This window comes from Ursus americanus, chromosome 21, assembly GCF_024610735.1.
Source record: "Ursus americanus isolate L20-20 chromosome 21, mUrsAme1.1.p, whole genome shotgun sequence".
NCBI lineage: Eukaryota > Metazoa > Chordata > Mammalia > Carnivora > Ursidae > Ursus > Ursus americanus.
This window is the reverse complement of record NC_142147.1, coordinates 29,412,978-29,437,617: the sequence shown is the minus strand read 5'-3', so window position 1 is coordinate 29,437,617 and position 24,640 is coordinate 29,412,978. Positions and strand designations below refer to the sequence as shown.

The window sequence follows — 24,640 nt, the reverse complement described above, 5'->3', positions numbered from 1 at the left end:
TTTCCCTGCCCACATCTTGGTCCTTAATCATTTCCTATGATAGCACCACTTTTAAAATGCTAAGTGCTTAGACTCTCCCCTTTGATCCTAGACCACCAGATGTTTTTCCCCTCCCATTCTTATTTGCTTTTCAGCTCCAACAACTCCACTATTCCTCTGACTCTTTCCATCTCTGTGATGGTTAATTTTATGTGTCGATTTGACCAGGTCACAGAGCTTAGACATTTGGTCAAACAATATTCTAGATGTCTCTGTAAAGGTATTTTTTTAGATTAGATTAACATGTAAATCAGCAGACTTTTGAATAAAGCCGATTACTCTCCAGAATGTGGGTGGGCCTCATCCAATCAGGGGACGGCCTTAATAGAAAAATGCCCGACTTACCTGGAAGAGGGAATTCTGGCAGTAGAACACTTTGAACTCAAACTGCAATTCTTCCGTGGGTCTCTAGACCACCAGCCACCTTGCAGATTTTGGACTTGTCAAACCTCCGCAATCATATAAGCCAATTCCTTAAAATAAATCTATGTACATCCTGTTGGTTCCATTTCTCTGGAGAATCCTAATACAGTCTTCCACCAGTGCCCCCTTGACTTCACTTCCTCCCCCTCATGGTGCTAACTCTCTACCTTCCTTCCCCTGCACTCTGGTCAGCCCATGTGTCCTTGTCCTGGCGTCCGCCACCAGAGCATCCTTGCAGATTTCAACCCTGGGTCAAGCTACGAATCTACACCCCCTGCTCTGAGCACGCATAGCAGCACAGGAGTCTATTTGTGGTCTCCAGCCTAAGCTGGGCTCCCAGCGCTATGTGGGGATTCTTTTCCTGGTCAATACCATGGAAATCCAATTTGTGTACACATGTACCCAGGGGTTTGATTTTATGGGAAAAGGGGACCGGACAGAACAATTTCTGATTTAGAGAAGTTTCAGTATTTACCTGTCATCTTTGAAATGCAGATTTTTAAAGAGAGCATAAACGCTACTGTGAGCTTAATTAATTCATGTATTTATTCTAATCTAAGGGCAGAAAAGCTATTTCCAAAGTGACATAGTGAAAAAAAAATTTTTTACCTCTTTCTATTTCAGAGCATAAAGATGGAACCACTATTACCATAATAGCTTTGCAGCTCTTGGGACAATTTTCTGCAACCTTCCACCAACTTGTTAAAATAAATACAAGTTTTTTCCTGAAACTGCTATTCCCCAGCCCACCCCCAACTCATGATGACTCTGACATATTGTAATAAAGCCATTGCTCCCTGAGGATCTCTTTGCACTGCTCCAGCAATTTTTCTCTTCTCTCTCTCTCTTATTGAAAAAGAACCCTATTATTAAGTATTTAAAATGTTCAAGATTCCAAAGAGAAGACAACCTTTCGGTATGAGAGATTAATAGTAACAATAAGAAATAGAGAATGGAAGATAGGAGTTCAAAGCCAAATAAAAATTTCATTTGCAGAATACAAATCAAATATGATTTCTTTTGAGCTGCATCTCTCTGATTTATAGACACAGCTCTGTAGAATATTTTCTAGTATTTTTGCTTCCTCTGTTCCTCTGTTCATACTCACAGTTACTTTTGTACAAATGCCCTTACATTTGAATCTTTTCTAAAGCAGGACTCTTCTAAATCAACCAAAGGATTATTCTTTGTGAACATTTCAGAAAGGAGTAAGATGCAGTTAATTATATATAAAGAATACTTAAACAATGAGGTATAACTCATAAAGGCAATTGGGAATATGGATGGATAAAGCTATTTGGTTCATCCTACTTCTTAGAGTTTTTCTTGTACATATTCATATAAAATATCATATGGATACCTCATCTCAGCACATACACAGACCTCCGCCTTGTATACCAGCAGACACATCACCAGATTATTGTATTGTGAATTTGAAGTAAGTAATCACAAAAGTGTTTCCTTTTACTATTACAGTAATACTAATATGTATTCTAAACTTCATTAGCAAAAAAGCATGGTGTTCCTATCTCCTAGAAATTCACAGCCTTAATTAAGAAATGGTTTTACTTTTTAATAAAGACAGTATACATAGTATGCATTTTAGCGAGTAGCATTTGGGTATTTATTTATGGCGAGTGTATAATTTGGAATTAAGGGAAACATGAAGTACAGTGAAAGAGAATGAAAACTACATGAATGTGTTTGAAATTCAGTCGATTAAGGTTATACAAACCATGCAAAGTAATCCATAAGGACTCCCTGGAAATAACACTATCACAGATGTCACTGGAAACAAGACCCCGGTGATGAGTTAGTGAATACTGGAGAAGTGATGGGGCAGGAGGGACCAAAAAGGAAGTGTTTGGAAGGCCTGAAGTTGGAAGGATGAACTGGAGCATATTTGGCAAGCACGCCTCAGATGAATGGAGAGCATACCCAGAAGAGAAGTGTGAAAGCACAAGGAACCTTGGTTCATGTCCTGAGCGATGCCTGAGGCTGGGATTTTGGAGCTGTGGTACACAAGGAGGCTGTCAATGAAATGTACCAGGTTTGGGGTTGGACAGGCCCTCAGGTCACCAGCCAAGCAAAACATTTCAGTAATATATAGTGGTGTGCTGATTTTTGTACACCAACTGTGGCAATTACCCTATCCCAGAGGCGACAAAAGATGTGTATTAATCCACATATATACCTTCTACTTAGTCCTCTGCAGCGAGCCTTGGCCTTCATCTGCAAAATATTTCATGAGGAACAGACCAACGCTATTGTTGCCACATCGAAAGCAAATCTATACTTTGAACTACAATACACATTTTGAGAAACAACAACGGATTAAATCCACAATCTATTAGCATCATTCTAATGCCTGAGAGTATATTATGTGTAAAAAATGACCCTAAACCAATGATTTAATGTTCACTGTGGGTTCCCTTCTTTTGGTATATCACAATACTGCTCTTTGTTAGCTTTGCATACTTACCAATGTTAGCAGGAAGGAAGACAGCTAAATGTAAAACTTAATAAATGTGGCACTAGTTAACATGAACTTAGGTGGGAATTTACTGGCTTAAATCTCCATTTCTTCAGTATCAAAATATTATTGATCTACTTTCTTTACGGGTCGATGGGGAAGCATGCAATTTTGCAACTGAAAGGAAATGAGAGACCACTTAGTAAGTACCTGGATTCCACCTGCCCCCTTGTTCTCTAAGTCAAGAAAAGAAGCTTATAGAGGTGAGCTGTTCTTAGCGCCGTCCTGGTCATTTGCTTGTTTCACTTAGAACCATGTATCACCATTTCCCTGCTCTGTTTGGAGGCACAGGAGGGTTGAGTGATGCAGACTGAGAACCCTAGGCTTCTGGCTTAGCAAGCTTCCAGCTGAGCACTAGAGAGAGAGGGCAGGTGAAGGGCAGGGAGGAGCCAGGAAACTTCTCCCCACTCTTGCTCTGCCTGGGCAGCTTCTTGGTAGTGGCTGAGTTTTTTACAAGGCTTGTGCTCCCAAAGGACACCCCTGGTTCCATAATCCTCTACTGGGCAGCTCCTGCCATGGTTCTACCACTAATGGATAATGTCAGCCTCTAAGCTCTGGAAACACAACCCTCTTGTTTTCCCTGTAGCCCTTGGAGTTGACAGCATCTTCTTGCTGTCGCTAAGCTCTGAGCTGTCTCACCACCTCACATCTGGCTGATCAGCTTTTCCATCACCTGTAACCAATTTCCTCTGATGACTTCACAGTTTCAGATGCCTCGAGTAATATCGTTTTTCTGATTGGACACTGACTCAGAGATAAATTTAGCATCAGAACTAAGGTATTTTTTAATCTGTCACAATATGATCAAAGATTAGATGATATGCATGTAGAGGTACCACCAAACCATTATATATTTTGTAAACTACTACTATAATAATGATAACTTTAGGCTTAATGCTATCAATAAATATTACATTATATAACAAGTAGGAAATATCCACTATCTATTGTTCTTAAAAATTTGATAATTGAATTATTTCCTACCTATTCTCTATTCGTCATCCTTTATTACTTCTTCCACTTCCAGATTACTTTATTTGAAAGCTCATATAAATCTATTATTTACCTGTGCTTCAATAAACATATTTTCCACCCATCTCCCCCCATCTTTTCTTCTTCAGTCCTTAATATTCACTCTTTAGTATCAAATGACAGCTCACTTCAAAATTTTACATCAGCTTTGGAATTCACTCCAGAAATGGCTAGTATATTCCTGCATCATCTGTTTTTGATGGCCTTAAGTTATTCCATTGTGTGAAGGTGCAGTAATTTACTTAGGCAACTGATCTACTGCTGGTGGATTAGATCAGTGTTATTTTGCTGCTACAGACAATGTTGCAAGGAATCTCCTTGCATACATTTCAAATGCACAGTGAAAGTCAATGTACCAGATAAACCTCTAGAGTCTGAGTCCCTTTTTGGCGCAGATTATTTGGATAGATTTAAAGTATTAGGCAACATCGTTTGGAATCCCTTCCTTCAATACACTAAAAATATTCATTTCTTTCTGAAGAGTTTTTACCTATTTATTCTGCCACAAACAGAGCTTGAGAGTTCCTCTTTACCAATGCCCCATGGCAACGCTTTCTGTGTCTTAAATCATTTGGGTCACCTTCAAAATGTTGATTTCATACACACAGTACTTGAACATATAGCATAGGGGATACTTATGCCAGGTTCCTGAGGATCACAATCTTGCCCAATCTAGCTGTGTGGCCTTGGGAAAACAACCTCCCCATCCCTGTTTTCTTATATACAAGCTGGGCATTATCATAGTTCCTAATTCACTGAGTTGTGAAGATTAATTGGATAAAGCTACAATGCATGTAGAATAATGTCTGGCATATAGTTTTTTTTATTCAAGAAAATAATCCCTCCCTTATTTATGGACTTTAACTTAAATTATTTATAAACCTAGAGACAGAAGATTTGGGCCATAATAAGTGTTCATTCGTCTTGCTTTTTAAATGCTTTTCTTCATGGGTGCCTGGGTGGCTCAGTTGGTTAAGCATCTGCCTTTGGCTCCAGTCATGATCTCAGGGTCTTGGGACTGAGCCCCACATTGGGCTCTTAGCTCAGCGGAGAGTCTGCTTCTCCCTCTCCCTCTGTACTCTGTCTCAAATAAGTAAATAAGATCTTTAAAAATAAATAAATAAATGCTTTTCTTTAAAATTAATTTTTAGCTTCCTCTTGTGTTAAATGGTAGAATCCATAACACCATGGTTTTGATATAGTAGTTAAAATTTTTTTAAGAAAAGTCATCACATTAAATGTGTAACTATTAAAATTAAAGAAGACATTATTTTGTTATATACAACAACTTGGCAAATTATGTCTTAAATAACACTGTAGTTTCAACATTCTTATTTGTTTAAGTCTTTCAGGAAGTGTTACCTGACACCTGTTTTAATTTGCATTTCTTCAACAGTGAATGAGGAGACACTTTCACATATTTACATATCTTTTCCTTTCTATGAACTGCCTGTTTATATTTTACTTCTTTTTAAAAAAAAAAATAAAGCTTGAGGGGCACCTGGCAGGCTCAGTCAACAGAGCATGTGACTCCTGATCTTGGGGTTGAGAGTTTCAGCCCCCACATTGGGTGTAGAGATTACTCAAAAATAAAATCTTTAAAAATAAATAAAAAATAAATAAAAAGTAAAAACAAAGCTTTATTTTTTATTTTTAATTTTAAAGAGTGTTTTGTACCTGTGCTAATAGAATATTCTGTGATAATGGGTATGTTCTATAACTGCACTAAAACAGTAACCACTGGCTTAATACAGCTATTGAGCACTTAAAAAGTGGATAGTGCAACTGAGAAACTTTATTTTTATTTCATTTTAGTTGAGTTTTAAACTTAAATAGCCCTGTATAGCTAGCGGCTAACATATTAGAAGGTCTTTCTCATTAGAAGGGCAGAGTTAACATCTGGTTTATAGCTTTTTTTTTTTTTTTTACCTAGCATTGATCTTTAGCTAAATCCTTCTTGCAACATATACTTAAGGAATGCACAGGAGTTTACTGGATCTAAGATAAACTGGCATCCGCTGATTATGCTTTGAACCAAACTGAGAATCTATACATGGTTGTCAAGTTTGTTTCTTGAGTAATCCAATGGGTCCCATACTTTGAAGCAAACTGGAATCACTTGTACTATTTTTTTTAAATCCCAATACGTGGGTTCCCACGCCTAAACATTATTTAATTGGCAAGGCTGCCGCCTGGGCACTAGAATTCAAATAAGCAGCAAAATTTGGGAGCCACAGATATAACCTGTAGTCAGTGAGTAACCTGGGAATGATGAGATACAGGTACACCCAAAAAAGGGGTTGGCAAGGGTCTCTGAGGAGTTATATCATTGGCAAGGTATAAAAGCTGAAGGTCCCATGAAGCTGATGGCTTTCCTGATCTGTGGTAGTCACAACCACTCAGCCTCGTCTGTTGTGACCAATTCAAGTTGTTGGGATATTTAGAAGCTGTTCAGTATAACTGAGCATCCATTACACTGTTGCTGCACATGCTGGGCTGTTGCCTGCCCTTTATCCCTTTCTAACTCAAGTAAACTTGCAGGTGAATGGTCTATTCAGTCCTCGTCAATCTGAATATGACAAGGTAAAATCAAAGTGGGCATTGCCATCATAAGGCTAAAAATCATTTCCAAGTTATATTATTTCTTTTAATGTTGTTTATGCTATTTTTCATGCAGCTTTCTTAATATTATCTCATTTTTCATCTTTTCCTCTACAGCATCTGGATTTGGTTCTCTTGCTTAAAAAGACATGTGCCTTCCAGTATTATGTGTGTATCTATTCATCGTCCTGTGTTTTCTTTCATTACTTTTTTTCTATATTTGTATCAGTTTAAATATTCAATTCATCTGGAATCTATTTTGATATAAAAATATTATTTGCTTTCCTAGAAACCACAGCCTACTAAGTTCCATATTGACTAATTTCTTCACATATTTTCAATGCTATGTCTATCTCAGGCAAATCCCTAAATGTGTCTGGACTTAGTAATGTCTTTTGCTCTTTCACTATGCTTTAATGTGCCACTATCAACCTGTTTTAATTAATACAGATTTATAAAATTTTCCTAACATGTAGAATTCTCCTTACTACTGTTATTTTTTGCTAACTTATGTATTTTCTCATATACACTTTTTATACATGAAATTCAGAACAATTTCCCTTTTATGAGTTATTTTAGGTAGAATGAGTAGCTTTATGATACTGTTTTCCACTTCAAAACAGATATGACTATGCATTTAATCACCTCTTCTTTTATGTTCTTCGGTAATAGTCTAAATATTATTTTTATATATCTCATACATTTTCTTTTAGGCTTTTTCCTTGATATGTATTCACCTTTGGATCTATTTTAGGTGGAGTATATATTCCTTTTATATTGTCTATGTTGTTATTTATATGTGGGAAGATAAATTACTGATTTTAAAAAATTAATTTTATTGTTAGGCACATTATTGAATTATTTTCTTAAAAATAGTAAAATAATCCTCTTAGATTTTTAAGGATTACATTGTATCAGTGCCAAATCTTATCTCCTCCTTTCTCATTTTATATATTTTTCTCTTTCTCTGACCAAAAAATCCTTGTAACTTAAAGTCAAAATAGGAAAGAGAGCTTAATGTGCTGGTTTTCTAGAAGACCCAGTTGCCTAGGTTTTAATGATCGAAGAAACATTTCAAAGGGACAGAATTACTCCAAGAGAGAAGGACTCCAAACATAGTCTCCTGAGATTGGGGAACTAGAGAAGCCAGAAGTAGACATCTATTACATCACAACACAGCAATGGCAAGAGGGAACGGAGAAAAAACAGGTGATGTTGTCGTCATTGAATGGTCATATGGGAGAATGTGAGATACAACTGGAAGGTGTACTTAATACATGTTATTCCCCGGCTGATGATTTGAGAATGATTTTGGTTGGGAGTGCACACTCTGAAGAGGGAACCAAATCCAACCTCCTGCTAACTCTAATCACTTTCTTCAAATGATTTTTATTTTGCTTGCATAGAAACAGATCATTTTGAAGAATGTGAAACAACAACACCATTTATCTTATCTCGTTGTATATGTGTACCTGCAGTTCATAGGGGTTCGTGTATATACATACATATATATATATATATTACATATGGCTATAAAATTCCAATATATGTGTGTCCAAAGATGTTTATGAGAAGGGACTGACATAGAACATTACAGAATGACCACAGTTGCAAGGAGGTAAAAGAAACCACACTACATGATAGAGAAGGTGCTTGCAAACTAACTGTTCTGATCCATGATTGAAGCCACATTAAAAACCCAAACGCAGCCACCTTTAATCATGTATTACTAGGTTAATCACTGGAATACAAACAGGAGATTTCCTGAGGATACAGACAACTTTCATTAACAATGTCTTTTTGGCATTGAAGTAGAGGCCGTCTTGAAAGGCAGATGGAGCTTAAAGCATTCTCCAGGCGTTTGTCCAAGGACTGAGGCTAGTCTCGCGATGCATTAAGCTTGATGGTTTGACATGTTGACATACACGGCATTAGTACTGCTGTACTTTGTATCACCACAAATGATTTTTGCAGGCTTAAGTCACCAGAGTAAGCGTTCAACAGAGGGAAAGGGCTAGAAAAGCTGTGCCTTGCAAGGCAGGGAGTCCACTGAGTTTATAGCACCCCTCCCACTTGTATTCCTGCCTCCTCGGGTTTTCTATTAAACTCCCCTGGGCGCGTATTTATTTGATTTGAAACAAATATATGTTAAAATCTTTGCAGGTAGTCTTTCTGCCCTGGCTGGCTTTGAGAGTTGACAACTCAATCATTCACAGTGAGAATGGCGTATTTTGTGAATATACTATAATGTCACAGGGGCCCTGGGTTTTTCACAAGCCAAACTCAGAATCATGACATTAAACACATCTAATTAAAAAACAAAATAAAACTACTCTAACTTTAGAAATATGCTAAAGGTTTTTTGTTTGGATGAAATCCATTAAAAAAAAAAAAAAAAAGCAAACTATTCTGTATCGTATTTACCTAAGTATCTCGTAAAATTGGTACCATCCCATTCTTTGCCTGTATAGTATTCAGTGTAAAAGAATCTTGGGCATGTATCAGAGACAATTTGGATAATGTAGCTATAAAGTTCCTGCACATGTTGATCTGTTTAAAATAGTTTCTAAGATGTTACTTTCATGATATTTCAGCAATTGTTCTTAAATGAGTGAAAATTACACCTTACATTTACTTTTTCAATCACTTACAATAAACTGGCTGAAAAGTCTTTTGATCATAGATGTTGAGGGATTTTATTTTATCTTCAATTTGAGAGGAACAATTTTAGTGGCTTGCATTTTCTAATTTTTTGTGAAATATTTATATGCCATCTACTAGAGTACTTTGTATAAATTACATTTATGAGCTTGGACTATAAATTTTTTCTAAAGAAATGTTTTAATACATAAATTTACAAAATACCATGTATCTGTCAAGCTTACAGTTCTATTAAATATGTGCATGACCTGTATAGATAATAAATAAAATATATTGTCTTTCTTTTTAAAGATTTTTTGTAAGAGGCAGCAGGGCATTTTATTAATTCTTTCAGATATACAGAAGTCATTGTTTCCCCCAGTGCTCGAGGCGGGATCAGATGAAGGGAGAGTGAGGATCCCCACAGCAGCACTTCAATCCAAGTTGATGGGTTTTATTTTATTTGTTTCTAAATTCACAATTGTCTTTTCCTCCTCTTTCCATCACACACTTGTATAATGGCTTATGTGTTTCCTAACTCTCTTTCATAGATTTATTTCTGTCACCTGGGGCAGAATGTGAAGCTCTTAAAGAAAACTGCCATGTTCTGTTTAGTCATATACACCCAGAGTACCTTTTTAAAAATGGACAAAAACATACCAAATAAAGAAAAAGAATTCGGGAATGATATATTTGTAAAATTCAACAAAGGGTTAAATTCCTTACTATGTACATCAATTAAAAATTGAACTTTGGCTAAAAAACAACCCAAACTGAAGTGATCTGTGTTATTCCATGTGAGCTGTCAAGAACTGGGTACAATTTACTATGTTTCATTTTTCCTGCTTGGGCAATTGTAGATTCACAGAGCGGGAGCTTCCCTCAGAGTGGCACCTGAGTAAGTGCGGTAGAAGTGAACTTTGCAGCCTACCTGGGATGAACAGGTAGCATGAAGATATGTGTGTGGTATGGGATTTGGGTTGTTGTACCTACACCATAACTTCACCTGCCTTATGTGTACTCACTGTACCTGTTGCATCAAGTCTTAATTTTGATCTTGACATTCAAAGTTACCCATCAATTTTCTTTACCATAACCACAAGTGTCATTCAGACCTTCCCGAATTCGACAGTCCATTCTGACCAGTAGACTTACTGGTTATTACATGCTATACTGTATCTCTGGAAATCTCCAACGTCCATGGTTTTGCTCACCCTTTTCTAGCTACATGGAATAGCTTCCTTAATCCTTACATAATCTAAGTTATCCTGCTTTTTTCAATAGCCATGTGAGCCCAGCTTTTTGGACAAAGTCAGTCTACAATGATCTGTAAATTCCACCAATTTCCAAATCTCTAGAAGTCTGTATCCCATACTTGCATGCTCCTCTGAATCATTTTTTGGTTTGTTCTGATGTGTTTTATCTCTTTGATGACATTAACATGAGCTCTTTTAATACCTTCCAGGATTATTTCTACAAAGTTAGACCCAGATTAGGAGATCAATGTATTCAAATCCATTCATTCATTTATTTTTTTCTGTAATACGCTCAACAAAAGCCATGAGCCACACTAGGTACTGAAGCTGGAAATGAAAGATGAAAAAGATAAACCCTCCCCCATATAAAAGTTCAAAACTTATAGGGGAGAGAGAAATGTACCACCCTAACTCTAAATATATTAAACTGGTATATCATAAATGCACTAAAAGGCAGAGCTGATCATGGGAGGAAGGAGTCCCTACAATACAGCGCATTGTTTTCATTCATTCATTCATTCATTCATTCAATAATCACTTAGTATTTGCCTTCAATATGCCAGGAACCCCCCCTTTTTTTTAATTTAAATTCAATTTAGTTAACATATAGTATATTATTAATTTCAGGGGTAGTGATTAATTTAGTGATTCATCAGTTGCATATAACACCCAATGCTCATTACATCAAGTGCCCTCCCTAATGCCCATCACCCAGTTACCCCTTTCCCCTACTCACCTCCCCTCCAGCAACCCGCAGTTTGTTTCCTATAGTTAAGAGTCTCTCATGGTTTAACATGCCAGGAACTCTTAAGATTTGGGATGCTGAGATGAAAGGTTGGAAGGTACAGCCTTTATTTTCAGGGTGTTCACACTCAAGAGAGGAAGACAGTGACTAAACCAACAAATTATACCATAGTCTAAAAAAGAGTATTACCTTGACAATTAATTGTGACAGATGCCATCTGTCTTTGCATTGATTGGTTTGGATTAGTTAAGGATATCATTATGCCTCTATTTCACACTGAGTACCTCAACTTTTTTTAAAATTTATTTATTTGAGAGAGAGACAAAGAGAGAGAGTGTATGCATGCTAGAGGGGGGAGGGGCAGAGGGAGAGAATCCCAAGCAGACTCCTAGCTAAGTGCAGAATGCAATGTGGGGCTCAATCCCATGACCCATGAGATGGTGGCCTGAGCCTAAACCAAGAGTTGGACACTCAACTGACTGAGCCACCAAGGCACCCCAGTATCTGAGCACCTCACCTTTAATAAGAATAAGCAAAAAAAGGCAAATGGCATGGTCTAGGTTTGTCTTTCCCCAAGCTTAATGAACAGAGAAACAATTTTCATGGTTGATCCACCATTTTAAGAAATGTCAAAAACATACACTTTACTTAACACAGCTAAATATTTCCATGAATTAGCCTCTACTTATCTAGTTTAAAATCCAATGCTTAATTTAGAAAAAGAGTAAAAGATAATCCAAACACCTAGTTAAAATAAATACCTCATTAAGCTTTCATTGTTATTGGTTCATAATTACTGTTTATTTTATCCCTAGTTTGAATGGTTCTCATGAAATTAACTCAACCGTAATATCCAGTTTTCCTCGCTCTTCTACACTTCGGCTTGCTTTGGATTTTAAGGCAGCTTTTCTTAAAAATGCTTACAGACAACTTCTTCCAGCCTGACTGTTGTTCTCTCTAGAGAAAGAGCAGGGCTACCTCTTGTCAATTCAATTTACATCAATAAACATGCGTTGAACGGCCACCAAGTGCTTTAGAAATATAAAGGTGATGGGGCGCCTGGGTGGCACAGCGGTTAAGCGTCTGCCTTTGGCTCAGGGCGTGATCCCGGCGTTGTGGGATCGAGCCCCATATCAGGCTCCTCCGCTATGAGCTTGCTTCTTCCTCTCCCACCCCCCCCCTGCTTGTGTTCCCTCTCTCGCTGGCTGTCTCTATCTCTGTCAAATAAATAAATAAAATCTTTTAAAAAAAAAAAGGAAATATAAAGGTGAGTAAATCACAGTCCATTTCTTCCATGAGTTGATAATGTATAACCGAGTTCTAGGAACTTTCAAAAGAGAGGCAATTGACTGATCAAAGAAAATTATCATTATGTGCCCAAATAGGCTTCCAAATTATCTATGTGCTAAGAATGATGCTTCATTAAGTTACTCATTTTCTCTGGTTCCAGCGGCTCAGCCAGAGGGGAGGAAAAAAAAAGAAAGAAAGAAAGTTCTTTGCAGGATGTTGTCCCTGGCCCACATAAGATCCAAACCAATACTCTTCTACGAGTAAAGAAGTCCTTTCTTCACCATCAAGCAAACTGCCTATAGCTTCCTTCTTCCACCAGCTGTTCATACACAATCAACTGACTATAAATACCACCCTACTCTATTATAAACTGCCTCCTTGTCAGTCTCCTATAGGAGCTATGCCCCTGCCCATAACACACAGCATTTTACACACTTTTAAAAGAATAGAGAATGGTTTATATACAAATCGTATATACGTATATGTGTGTGTGTGTGTGTGTGTGTGTATATCATATATAATACTCCAAATATATTTACACAAACCTCCATATACTAGAGAGAGAGGGAAATATTCAGAAATCTCTGAGTCACAGAGGAAATAAAAGGAACAAATTCTTTTAACCAAGCTTTAAATGAAGACCATGCAAAACCACTGTTATTGGACAAAGCTTAAAATTTTTTTTACAGGTTTTGTTTATTTCTTAGATTTCCACACTATGTAATGGACAAGTAAGATTTTTTTTCCAGTTTCTGAGGTCTCTGAGATAAATTTACCTTCAGTATTTTCATAAGTTATACCATGAAATGTATTAGAAAATGAATATTAACATATTTTTTCTTGAAAAATGTTTCCTAAGCAATTCCAAAAATTCTGCTCCTCAACTTAGGTCAGGAGATTTGTAAACAACATGTAGGGATGACTCTACTTCTTTCCCTGAGAGACTATGTATTCTGTCAAAGAAACATACCCAGATGCTGTCTTCTTGTCGATATTGTTTCCAGTTCCGGCCACTGTCACTGAACATCAGGAGGTAGCTGGTCACCCAGTTGGAGCTCCCGTAACCCCCCTGGGTGGCCACAGCAGTGGTCTCCATTCTCTCTCCAAGGTCAATCTGCAACCACTGGTATTTGTTTGACACAAGTGGAGACCAGCCACCAGCTCCTTTTATGCAAATAGAAACAGAAGAAAATGGGCAAAAGATTAGTTCAAAATCTGTTAGTGGACCAGAGATGCCAATAAGACTGTATTCCCAGATGGAATTTAATAAAGTCAAATTTCCAAAATATTAAACTTCTCCTAATTGTAAAATCATATAGAAAAACAAGAATTTAGTATAAATGGATGAAGCCTATGTTAACTGTATTCATTTCTAGGTATTATAACTTCCTGACACTGGGGAGAACCAAGCAACTTCTCGAATATTTAAAGTGCTTAGGGGCGCCTGGGTGGCTCATTTGTTAAGCGTCTGCATCCAGCTCAGGGCATGATCTCAAAGTTCTGGGATCAAGCCCCGCATTGGGCTCCCTGCTCAGCGGGAAGCCGGCTTCTCCCTCTCCCACTTCCCCTGCTTGTGTTCCCTCTCTTGCTGCCTCTCTCTCTGTCAAATAAATGAATAAAATCTTAAAAAAAAAAAATAAAGTGCCTAATTTGACAGGTGGACATTCATGTCTACACTTGGAACTAGCAGGTTTACTGCCCATACCCGATTAGATAATGATTTAACCTTCAATCATGGTTCACACTGTGGTGGAACTAGAAATCTACCTTTGGTTTCTGATCATGTTCGGACTTCCTAGAGAAAGAAGTACAGCATTAAGCCTGAAAATACAGATGGTCAAGGCACAGTCCCTATCCTCACTGTGTTTACAGCCTTATGGGAATAACAGACATTGAGAAGCATGTGTAAAGCACCAATGTTAACGGTGAGGCAGGGGCAGGGATCAATAATACAATAAATGATGGAGGAGACAGAGCTCTCCTCTGTGGAAAGCTGGAGCTGGCCGGCAACAGTGGATGAGAGGCAATTAAATTTTCGGGAATTTTGCAAGCTGATTGTTAAATATAGCCATGTTTGCAACTGGCCATGGTGGGGATATTTAAACCACAGAAACTGGCAAACTCTACAAATCAGCCCCCACTCCCAGCCCAGCCAAGTCACCAATACACCACTGGTTCTATTCTGTCAGGAGAAGGGGGTGGTGGGGGAGAGATGGGGAAGGGACAGTCAGGGAAAAGGTCAGAGAGTAAGGCGTGCTTGAGGACTCAAGAGTGAAAAATAAAAATCTACTCTATATTCAAGGATGGGTAGGTAGAGCAGAACTTATCATGTTTTCTTTTATTCACTGCACACCAGAAATATTAGAGATGTGACTACTGTATGTCTTGTTAAGATATTTAATTCTTCCAGTTTAATACAATAATGCCTTATTTGGGGAATTTATTTAAGTAATATTGGCATTGATAATTACAAAAGTAATATGTAATCATTGTAAAAGTCATGAAATAGGGTTTAACGCCATCTTAAATTCATAATTATCTAATATTCAATATCTATTAAAATACAACATCTATTACATAACCCCCCAAATAAGAATATTAGCACATGTTTTCTTTCCCCCATTCTTTTGTCACCCACCTTAAGGCTCTGATATAAGGTCTAACATTTAAACAGAAGATTACCTTAGTGAAGTAAGTCAAGCAGAGAAAGACAAGTATTATATGGTTCCACTCATATGTGGAACATAAGGAATAGCGCAGAGGACCACAGAGGAAGGGAGGAAAACTGAATGGGAAGAAACCAGAGAGGGAGATGAACCATGAGAGACTCTGGACTCTGGGAACCAAACTGAGGGTTACAGAAGGGAGGGGGTGCGGGGATGGGGTAGCCGCATGATGGGTATTATGGAGGGCACGTGTGGTGATGAGCACTGGGTGTTATATGCAACTAATGAATCACTGAACACTACATCAAAAACTAATGATGTATTGTATGTTGGCTAATTGAACATAATAATAAAAAATATATTTTTAAAGGAATTATATGAAAAAATAAAAATAAGAAATAAATAGATTACCATTAATGTATATGCCATTTTTACTCAAGCATTATTCCTGCCATCCATGTCTTGTTTCACTAAACATTGAGTACAGGCCCTAATGCAAAGAGATGCCCGATCAATGTTTGCTATTATGTGCGGTACGTACCACTGTGGAACCTAAAGAGACATATCTCTGTTAACAACTGTTTGTAAGACGTAAAAATCCTTTTGATGGCCGATACAACACAATGACTCTCTGATAAAGGAAAAGCAGAACTCTCCAACAACTCCAAAGAAGAGAAGCCTGCCAGGAGGGGCATGCAGGGAGATGCGCCCTCAGAAAGGGTGACAACAACTTGGAGCTGTGCGGTCAGCTTATATATGGCAAGTGGGGTGCAGTTAGTGAGGCTCTCTGGGCTCCTTGTGGACTAATGCGAAGGGGCTCCGGGGCGCAGGCTTGTCCCTTTCTGGTACTTGGCCCCAGGGTGACTACGGTTGAGGCTCGATAGCTATAGACGGTGTAAGCCCAACAAGGGAAGTGGTTGGGTTGTGGATATAATCAGCTGCTCACAAATGGGAACTGACCATCCTCTTGTCAGGGCCTCAACACTGAGTCAATACAGCATTTTAAAAAAGAATTACATGACAACAATATCCTCTCTCGACGGGATAATACTAACTCCTGCTTGTATTAGGGTATGATTCCCAAGTTCCTCACCACATCGTCTTTAGAACTAGACACTTTTTCCCTCAAATTTCTTTTTTTCTTGTAATGAATCATTGTTCAAGTTTCTTCCACTCCATACATCAAAAGTACAATGCTCTCTCTCTCTCTGATCCAAAATATTTACACATACTGCAATTTTTGTTGGTTTGTGTTTACTTTTAATTTTCTCTGTATTGGCTCTTAAAGAACTTATGGTTTTGCCCAGTAGCCTGGATGGATAAAGTTCTCTTGGTTGCTAATACCAGCTACAACATTTAGGTCAGAGGAGAATATTCCCATATTTTGAGCAAGAGGGCTTGTTGCTACACATTGGCTCCAGCTGCATTTATGGTGTCTTGGTGTCATTTATCCAGCACAGCTCTGCTGTCCTCAACGGACACCCCCTACTCTTGCAGCCTGTTATCTACATGGAAGAGAATTTGTTCTTGAATGATCTAAAGAAGTTCTTAAATAGTACCCTGCCACAAATCGTTCAGGAAATTTCTGAACCCTCAGTGGGAACTGTTCCCATGGCATTATTTTTAAAGCTAAGCCAACTTTTCCTTCGTATTCCACTTCCTGGGATGTAATAAAACTCCATCTTACCTTTTCCACTTATCCGACTGTCATATTACTTAATATTTATCGAGCAAGTGAGGACTCTGGGTCAGGCACGCTGTGAAGGCATTGTGATTTGATTCTCAAAGCAGCCTACTGAATAGAGGATAAGTCACATACGGCGAGTCGGAATACCTTGCTGGAGTCTGCAGCGCAGCAAGAGGCACAAGGCTCTTAACCAGGACCAGCAGTGCCTCTCATACCATTAGGATAAATGGAATCGGTAGATCCCAATGGATGTAGAAAGGATGGAGCTGATAGAGGCTGGGGAACCCTGGAATTTGGCTATCAGGCAGGAGAGCCAGCTTTCCTCCCTCGAGTTAACGAAGACCATGTCTCTCAAGTACAGACACAGGATGGGAGTGGTGAATGGGTAATTATTTCCCTCCACGGTCCTCTCTAATCTTATTATTCGTCCTCAGGAACCATCCAAGTTTGGAAGTTGATAGTCTCCTGAGGTCTCATGCTAACCAAGAATTCTCAGTCCTCTTAGTGCTACAACTGCGTATCTCTTTGCATTTTTATCACTTTTTTTTAACACAGAAAAGTTGGAAAAGAGTGAATGAAGTGCCCCCAGCTGGCCATCATCTCAAACTGACATTTCAACATTAGGAATTTTATCTCTATCAGTAATACTTCTGGGAAAATGCTGATTGTTTTTTGTCTTGCTCTTTCTAGTTAATTTCAACGGTCTGTACACTTTTTAATATAGAATTTCATAACCTTTCTCTAGCATTTTGACACTCCTTGATAGACCAGTATTTAAAAAGTGAACACATGAGAGGAGCACAGTGAGGAAAAAAGAATCAGCATGACTCTGGTGAGTTAAAATTGGATCATCAATTCTCATCAGGAGAAAGAGGCACCTCTCACTGACCGCTCCCTCTTCCCAGCACCGCTCACTGTTACAGCTGCACTACCCGACTTGAAACATTTGCAGTTAATTGACCTTGAACATTTCAATTTCTCACCTGCGGTGAAAAGGTACTACTGATATGCAAATTAAGCTATATCATTAACAAGGTACACCAATGAAGTAATGGAAATTCAGATGCTCCTGGGCTTTACCACGTTAAATCGGCCACTGGGAATCCAGAGATTCCCTATGGGGTTTTAAACTGTTAGGCTCTGCAGATGCACATGGTCTAAGTATGTGATGGAGCGTTATGCTTGTTCTAATTTTAAAACAAATGCTGAAGAGTAATATGGAAAATGCAAACTTCTAGATATAGGTACAGAGATGGATAGAACATGGCACACTTTGATAGTGGCAGCCTATGGGGACAAGTAGGAACAGTAGTGACAGGTAACGAAAGCCAACTTTAGATTAGAGGAGCTGTATGCCCACCACGAAGCACCTAGCTTTCTGGAGGCATGCTGCTTTCATATTTACTTTTTTTAATGGAAAAAATGAGGGCTAACTCCAGCCGACGGTGAATTCTAAATTACTATAAAATAAAACATGAGAATTCTTTATTTTATTTCTTAACCAAACCTTTCAGCTTTTCATCGAGTATTATTCATCCTTAGTGATGTTTTTAATATGCCCATGTGTTCACCATCACAGTAGACCGAGACGTACAGACCAAAGACCATCTCTTCATAACCCCATCTATTCCATGGTTATTGACACTTAACCCACAAAACAAAAACAGGAGTCTTGTCCCCTCAGTTCATTTTCTTCCTATTTCACTCTCCCTTTTCTCCAGCTGTGGCATAATAAAGTGTCATAAGTCTAACCAAACAAAAATATTTGTTGACTCTTCATATCATAGCCTGAAAACTCACATTTAAAACTGAAAATCCTCTCCATTGATGAGACTTTTAAATGAAATGTTGTAGTATTGCTCTGAGAATTAATTTCAAAAAGCATATTAAAGTGCCTATTGATTTCTCTCACTTACACCGATACATGGAAGTTGTTACTTTTTGAATTGTAAAACTATTATTATTGCTATTGACTCCAAATAAAGATTTATGATCACAGCACTACATTCAGCTTTGAAAATATTTAGTTCCTGAATGACAACACAGCATCTTTTTTGTATCTGTTGCCTCCGCTTTTAAACATCAATTTCCTGGGGAACTTGCTTCTATAAAATTTGTTGCTGTGAATCGTAAGGAAAGAAAAGCAAACTATGAATTGTCTAGTGCCTACTGCACGTTAAACACTCTACTAGAAATTTTATGTATCGTATTAAGCTTAATTACTAAAATTATCTAGTGAAATGAAATGTTCTAACATCTCTTCAAATAAATCTTTAAAAAAAGATTTATAGAGGCTAAGTAAGTTTTCCTAATATTATGCAAATTAAATTTTCCCAATGTTATACAAATCATTTTAGTGTAGGTAAGAAATTACTTATTTAAAAAATAATTTAAATCTCTGTGAGGATCTCATTTTAAAAGTCACTTCCTTTTCAGTTCTTTACCCCTGAAATAAGTATACAACTATCATTGCCCATAGCGGTTAATTGTATTCCAAGAATATATCCAAATAACTTATTCAATATTATTTAGAAATAAATAACTGGCTGGTTGGATTATCTTTAAGATCCATATATCCCATTTCCCAGATATCAATAATATTTCGTTCTGCTCATGGAGACACATCTTACAACTTCAGGAAAGTGAGGAGAAAAATTGAAGAAAAAAATACTCTTGGTTGAGGCCTTAAAATAGAGAAAAGAATCACCTCTGTCCTCTACTGATATTAAAAAAGGCATGATTGCCATCCCTGGTGGTCATCAGTGAGATGATGTGTCATAGAGTTTGTCAACTTTGTAAAAGTACAAACTGCTCAGAAAGAAGGAGTCCTACTTCTTTCGCAATATTTAAAGTGTGGGACACAACCGTTCAAGGACATGAAGCACAGTGAATAAAGTTGAATGACAGTCCTAGCTACCAGTAGGCCATCTACATTTTTAAGAAATGATTGGCTTAATTAAAATTGCCATAAGAAAGTTTCCCTCTAAGACAATTATTTTTTTCACATGTGATTTCAGTTAGATTTCCTCCAACAGTCTAAGTTTGACCGATTATTTTGATCTTGACATTAAGTTACAATAATGTAAGGAAACAAAAAGAACATTGTGCCAGTATTTGTTTGGCTCCCTTAAGTGGTTTGCAGTGTCCCGGGGCCACCATTTAGGACTCTTAACAACTTTGTATTGTTACCAGCATAGTTTTTTGTTTTTTGTTTTTTTTTGTTTTTTATTTTTTGGTTTTTTTGGTCTTTTTTTTTTTTTTTTTTTTTTTTCCCGAGAAGAAAACATGACACAATCGATGCTCTGTGAATTCCGGAATCTTGGCATTGCCTCCCCTGACCCCAGGGACTGTTACAGGGATGAACGCATCACCTGAGCCAGGCCAGTGGAGCAATTCCAGGATTCTGTTGGGACTATTAGAGAAGAGACCCTTTTTTCTGCTCAGAAAGCTGAAAGGATGGGATTCAGGCATCAAACTGCAGAAGCTATCTTTGTGGAAAGCCTGCCCGAGTGAAGCCAACACAGAGGGAAGCAGAGGTGGGAGATGAAGTGAGACCAAGTTCTGCTGGCAGTCAGAGCCCCTGAGTCCAGCTGTGCCTGCAGGCCATTCCCTGTGCCTTCCAGTTCTATGAAGCCATGAGTTGGCCCCTTCACTCGTGCTGAACCTGCTTGGGGCCACTGCTTCAGCTGTTCTCCTCTCTCTCCTGCTTCATTATTTTTTTTTCTCTTGAATGACTCATTCCCATGGCTGTACAAGCACGCTGCTATTTTTCCCATTTTTTTTTAAAAAAAGCTTGTCTTGACTCCACTGTACTTTTTTCCTGATTTTTATAGTGCCATTCTTCGAGTAAGATGTCCACACTCACACTCTGCAATTTCTCCCATTTCATTCTTGCTCAAGCCAACCATAACCAGCCGTTCACTCTGTACCACTCAACCGAACCTGCTCTTGTCAAGATGACCAAAGAACTCCACGTTCCTAAACCAAACGCTCAGATTTCAGCCTTCCTACCACCTGGCCTATTGAAGACATTTGAATATTTTGACTCCTCCCAAATCTTCAGAATACTTTGTTCCCTTAGCTTCCACAAAAGCTCCTTCTCTTCATTTTCTTCCCAGCTGACTGGTTGCTCCTCCTCAGTACCCATTGCTGGTTCTTTTATCTCTTATCACCTCTGAGGGCTGAGATGGTCCAGGGCTCAGGCTTTTGCCTGCTTCTTTTCTGTCCACATGCACCCCTTCGTCATCTCTCTTGGCCTCCTGGATTTAAATATTACCCATGTACCAATAATCCCGATTTATAACTCCACCCCATACCTCTCTCCTGAACTTCAGACTTGTATATTCACTCCTTCCTTGATATCTGTAACATTTTCTAAACCAAACCCCATTCTTCCCCCTAATCCTACTCTGTTCACACCCTTCCCTGGCCCAGTTTATGACAATTCCATCCTTCCAGTTTCTCAGAACAGTAACAACAAAGAAGTCATTCTTGACTCCTCTCTTTTTCACCATATTACCAAAGTAACAGAAAATGCTATTGGGTGCTGCTCCCCTTTCCAGAATCTAGACTATTTCCCCATCTTCACTGGCACTCCTTTGGCTCAGGCCACATGATTTTACCCTGCCTTCTTGCAAAAGCCCCCGAAGAATCTCTCTGCTTCTTCCTTAGCCAACTGAGACTCCATTCTCGAGGCGACAGATTTAAAACATCATCCCTGTGTTCAAAACACCGCAATAACCACCACATGGCCCACACAGTCCTAGATGATCTGCCCCCTTCCACCACTCCCACCCATGTCTGCCTGGTCCTCTTCTTCCCAGCTCACCCACCCACTTCAGCAGCAAGGGCCTCCTTGAGGTTCTCAAAGCAAATACCAGTCATTCCACCTCCCATTCCCTGCCCTGTGAAGCAATCCTTCCTGCCTGGAGGGCTCTTCTCTGAGATAAGCTGGGCTAACATCCTTGCCACTTTCAAGTCTTCACTCAGATCCCATCCTTCCCATAAAAGCCTATATCCCCAACCTCCCTTGTTACAACTCCTCCCACCCAGCAATCCTGTTCCCATTTGTCTACCCAAAATCACGTTTTCATTTTTTTGACAGAAATTCACATCTTTACACATAGTATATGATTTTCTGATTTTTTAAAAAGATTTTATTTATTTGTTTGACAGAGAGACAGCCAGCGAGAGAGGGAACACAAGCTGGGGGAGTGAGAGAGGAAGAAGCAGGCTCCCCAGCGGAGGAGCCCGATGCGGGGCTCGATCCCGTAACGCTGGGATCATAACCTGAGCTGAAGGCAGACACTTAACGACTGAGCCACCAGGCGCCCCTGATTTTCTGATTATTATATGATTTGTTTTCCTTTATCTTGCCATATTAGAATGTAAGCTTGATGAAGCCAAGACTCCTTGCATGTTTTATTCACTGACAGATCCTAAGTGTCTAGCACATGGCCCAACACACAGTTGATGTCTAATAAATGTGTACTGCATAAAGGAATGAAATAAATCTATAGCCATAGAGATACAATAAAACTCTGTAAATTCATGTGTCAGACTAGGGGCAAAGCAAGAACTGGAGACAAACTAGATAAAGGCACAGGACGCTTTTCTTTGAAGCAAGGTATTTTCAACGAGATTCTCAAAGACAGAGCTCAAGCACTTGGCGCGCACGCACACACACACACACACACACACACACACACACACACACACAATGACTACCAATTGCCCCAAAGTTATACAGTTTAATCACTTGTAAACTACACTTCCTAGATTTATTTATGGCTTTGTTTTTGGATTTTTGATACAGTGAAAAAGATGCTTTTCACTTCATTTTCCCAGAAAGGCTCTAAATTAATAATACCTCACTCGGTTCTCTGAGGTTTTAGTTCTTTGCTGTTGATCTGTTTTTCCCTCACGGCAAATTGGCAGACTGACTTTCTGTCCCACTTCTTGTATTGCCAGAGCAAACATTTCTGAAATCTTTAATAATTCAGTGGATTGAAAAGTAAATATTTACACCCTTTCTCTGTTTGGGCATTTTGATTTGTATATTTGATTTGCAAATTTTGTGACAGCCAAATTTACTCTGGAAAACTGGAAAAAAGTTATAAAAACACTAAATTCTGTGCCAGCAAGTTTTATTTTACTCAAATTAGTCATTTTAGAAAAATGACTTTTAGTACATGATGTCTAGAAATTCAAATGATAATCAGGACTTGCTCATGTTTTGCTTTCTAAGCCCGTTATGATGCTTTGCTAACAGTTTCGATTTAGATCTATTGCACTGAGGCAGGTCATTTCAGTAAATGACATCATGCATCAGAAAGAGCATACTGACAATATCCCAGAGGTTTAAAAACCATTTTTTGCTTCTGTACCTTCTTTTTTTTTTTTTATCTTCCTTAGCCAGACAGAGATGATAAGCTGTCATGAGCCAAATGTCCTCATATCACTCCTTCTGGGTCAACAAACTGAAGTCACTCTTTTGTACCAACAGACATCATTTCCACATAATGGCTGGAAAAGGCAGCGTTACTAGAGCATAGTATATCGAAAAGGTAAAAAGTGCAAAACCAATCCCAAGCATTTGATTGATTAAATCATTTAATACTTTCTCAGTTTGTTAAATGCTAAGACCTATCAAGGTAATATCATATTCCCAATTAAAGAGATATGTTTACCTCTAGGCTTAGTATTTGTTGAATTCAGTCTTGAACATACATACTTTATTTAATTTCATGATTTATTTCTTTTTAAGTGTTATTTCATTGTGGAAATTTTTATTTTACAGGCAACAGGAAAAACTATTAGTGATGCTTGTGACCACGACAGCCTTAATGTTCCCCTCACCTTGACTCAACTTTAGACAGGTTCCTGCCTGAGTATACGTCCCTGACTTCCCTTTTCTTAGATCATTTAATTTAGGAAACTTGAAAGTATAAATTATTTCTCTGCCCCTTGAGAAATAAATCTTCATCAAGCCTCTTTCCAGGTTTACAATCCAAGAATGTCTTTCTCAAGGACCTGAGTCATCCCTTGAAATGCAGTCATCAAGAAAGATAGTGCCTCATTTCCCAGTCTCTGCGGGAGGGTAGGAGCCTAATTTCCATAATCACCAATTAGCAAACACAAATGCCTAATCACATTGACCAACTTCCCCCTTAATGTTCTTCAGTACTTTTCTACTGGCTCAGCCCAGTGCTTAAAAACTCCCCTACCCTTTGTTTCAAGAGAGTTGAGTACAGTATCTCTCCCCTATTGCAATCGTCTTGACCCTCATTACTGTGGTATTGAATAAAGTCTGTCTGGTCTGTTTACCTAACCCAGTGCAATTATTCTTTTGGGTTTTTTTTTATTTTATTTATTATTGAAGTACAGTTGACATACAATACTATATTAGTTTCAGGCATAAACAACAGTGATTCAACAATTCTATACACTACTCAATGCTCATCACAATAAACATAGTCATCATCTGTCACCATACGATGTTATTGCGATGTTGTTGACCATATTCCCTATGCTGTACTTTTCATCTCTGTGACTTTTTTTTCCCCAAGATTTATTTGTTTCAGAGAGAGCACGTGTGCATGTGTGCATGCGAGCTGGGGGAGGGGCAGGGGGAGAGAATCCTCAAGCAGACTTCTAGCTGTGTGCAGAGCCTGATCTAGACCCAGGAGTTCACGACCTGAGCTGAAACCAAGAGTCTGACGTTTAACT

The 24,640-nt window shown here is 38.4% G+C and overlaps 1 protein-coding gene across 1 annotated transcript in view; it reads right to left on the bottom strand.

The window, feature by feature from the left end:
* Positions 1-24,640, bottom strand: part of CNTNAP4 (contactin associated protein family member 4) — a 241,010-nt gene that overhangs the window by 154,763 nt on the left and 61,607 nt on the right. Inside the window, exon 3 of the mRNA XM_045796231.2 lies at positions 13,530-13,723. Coding sequence (XP_045652187.2) covers positions 13,530-13,723 — 194 coding nt within the window. The remainder of the gene's footprint in view (positions 1-13,529; positions 13,724-24,640) is intronic.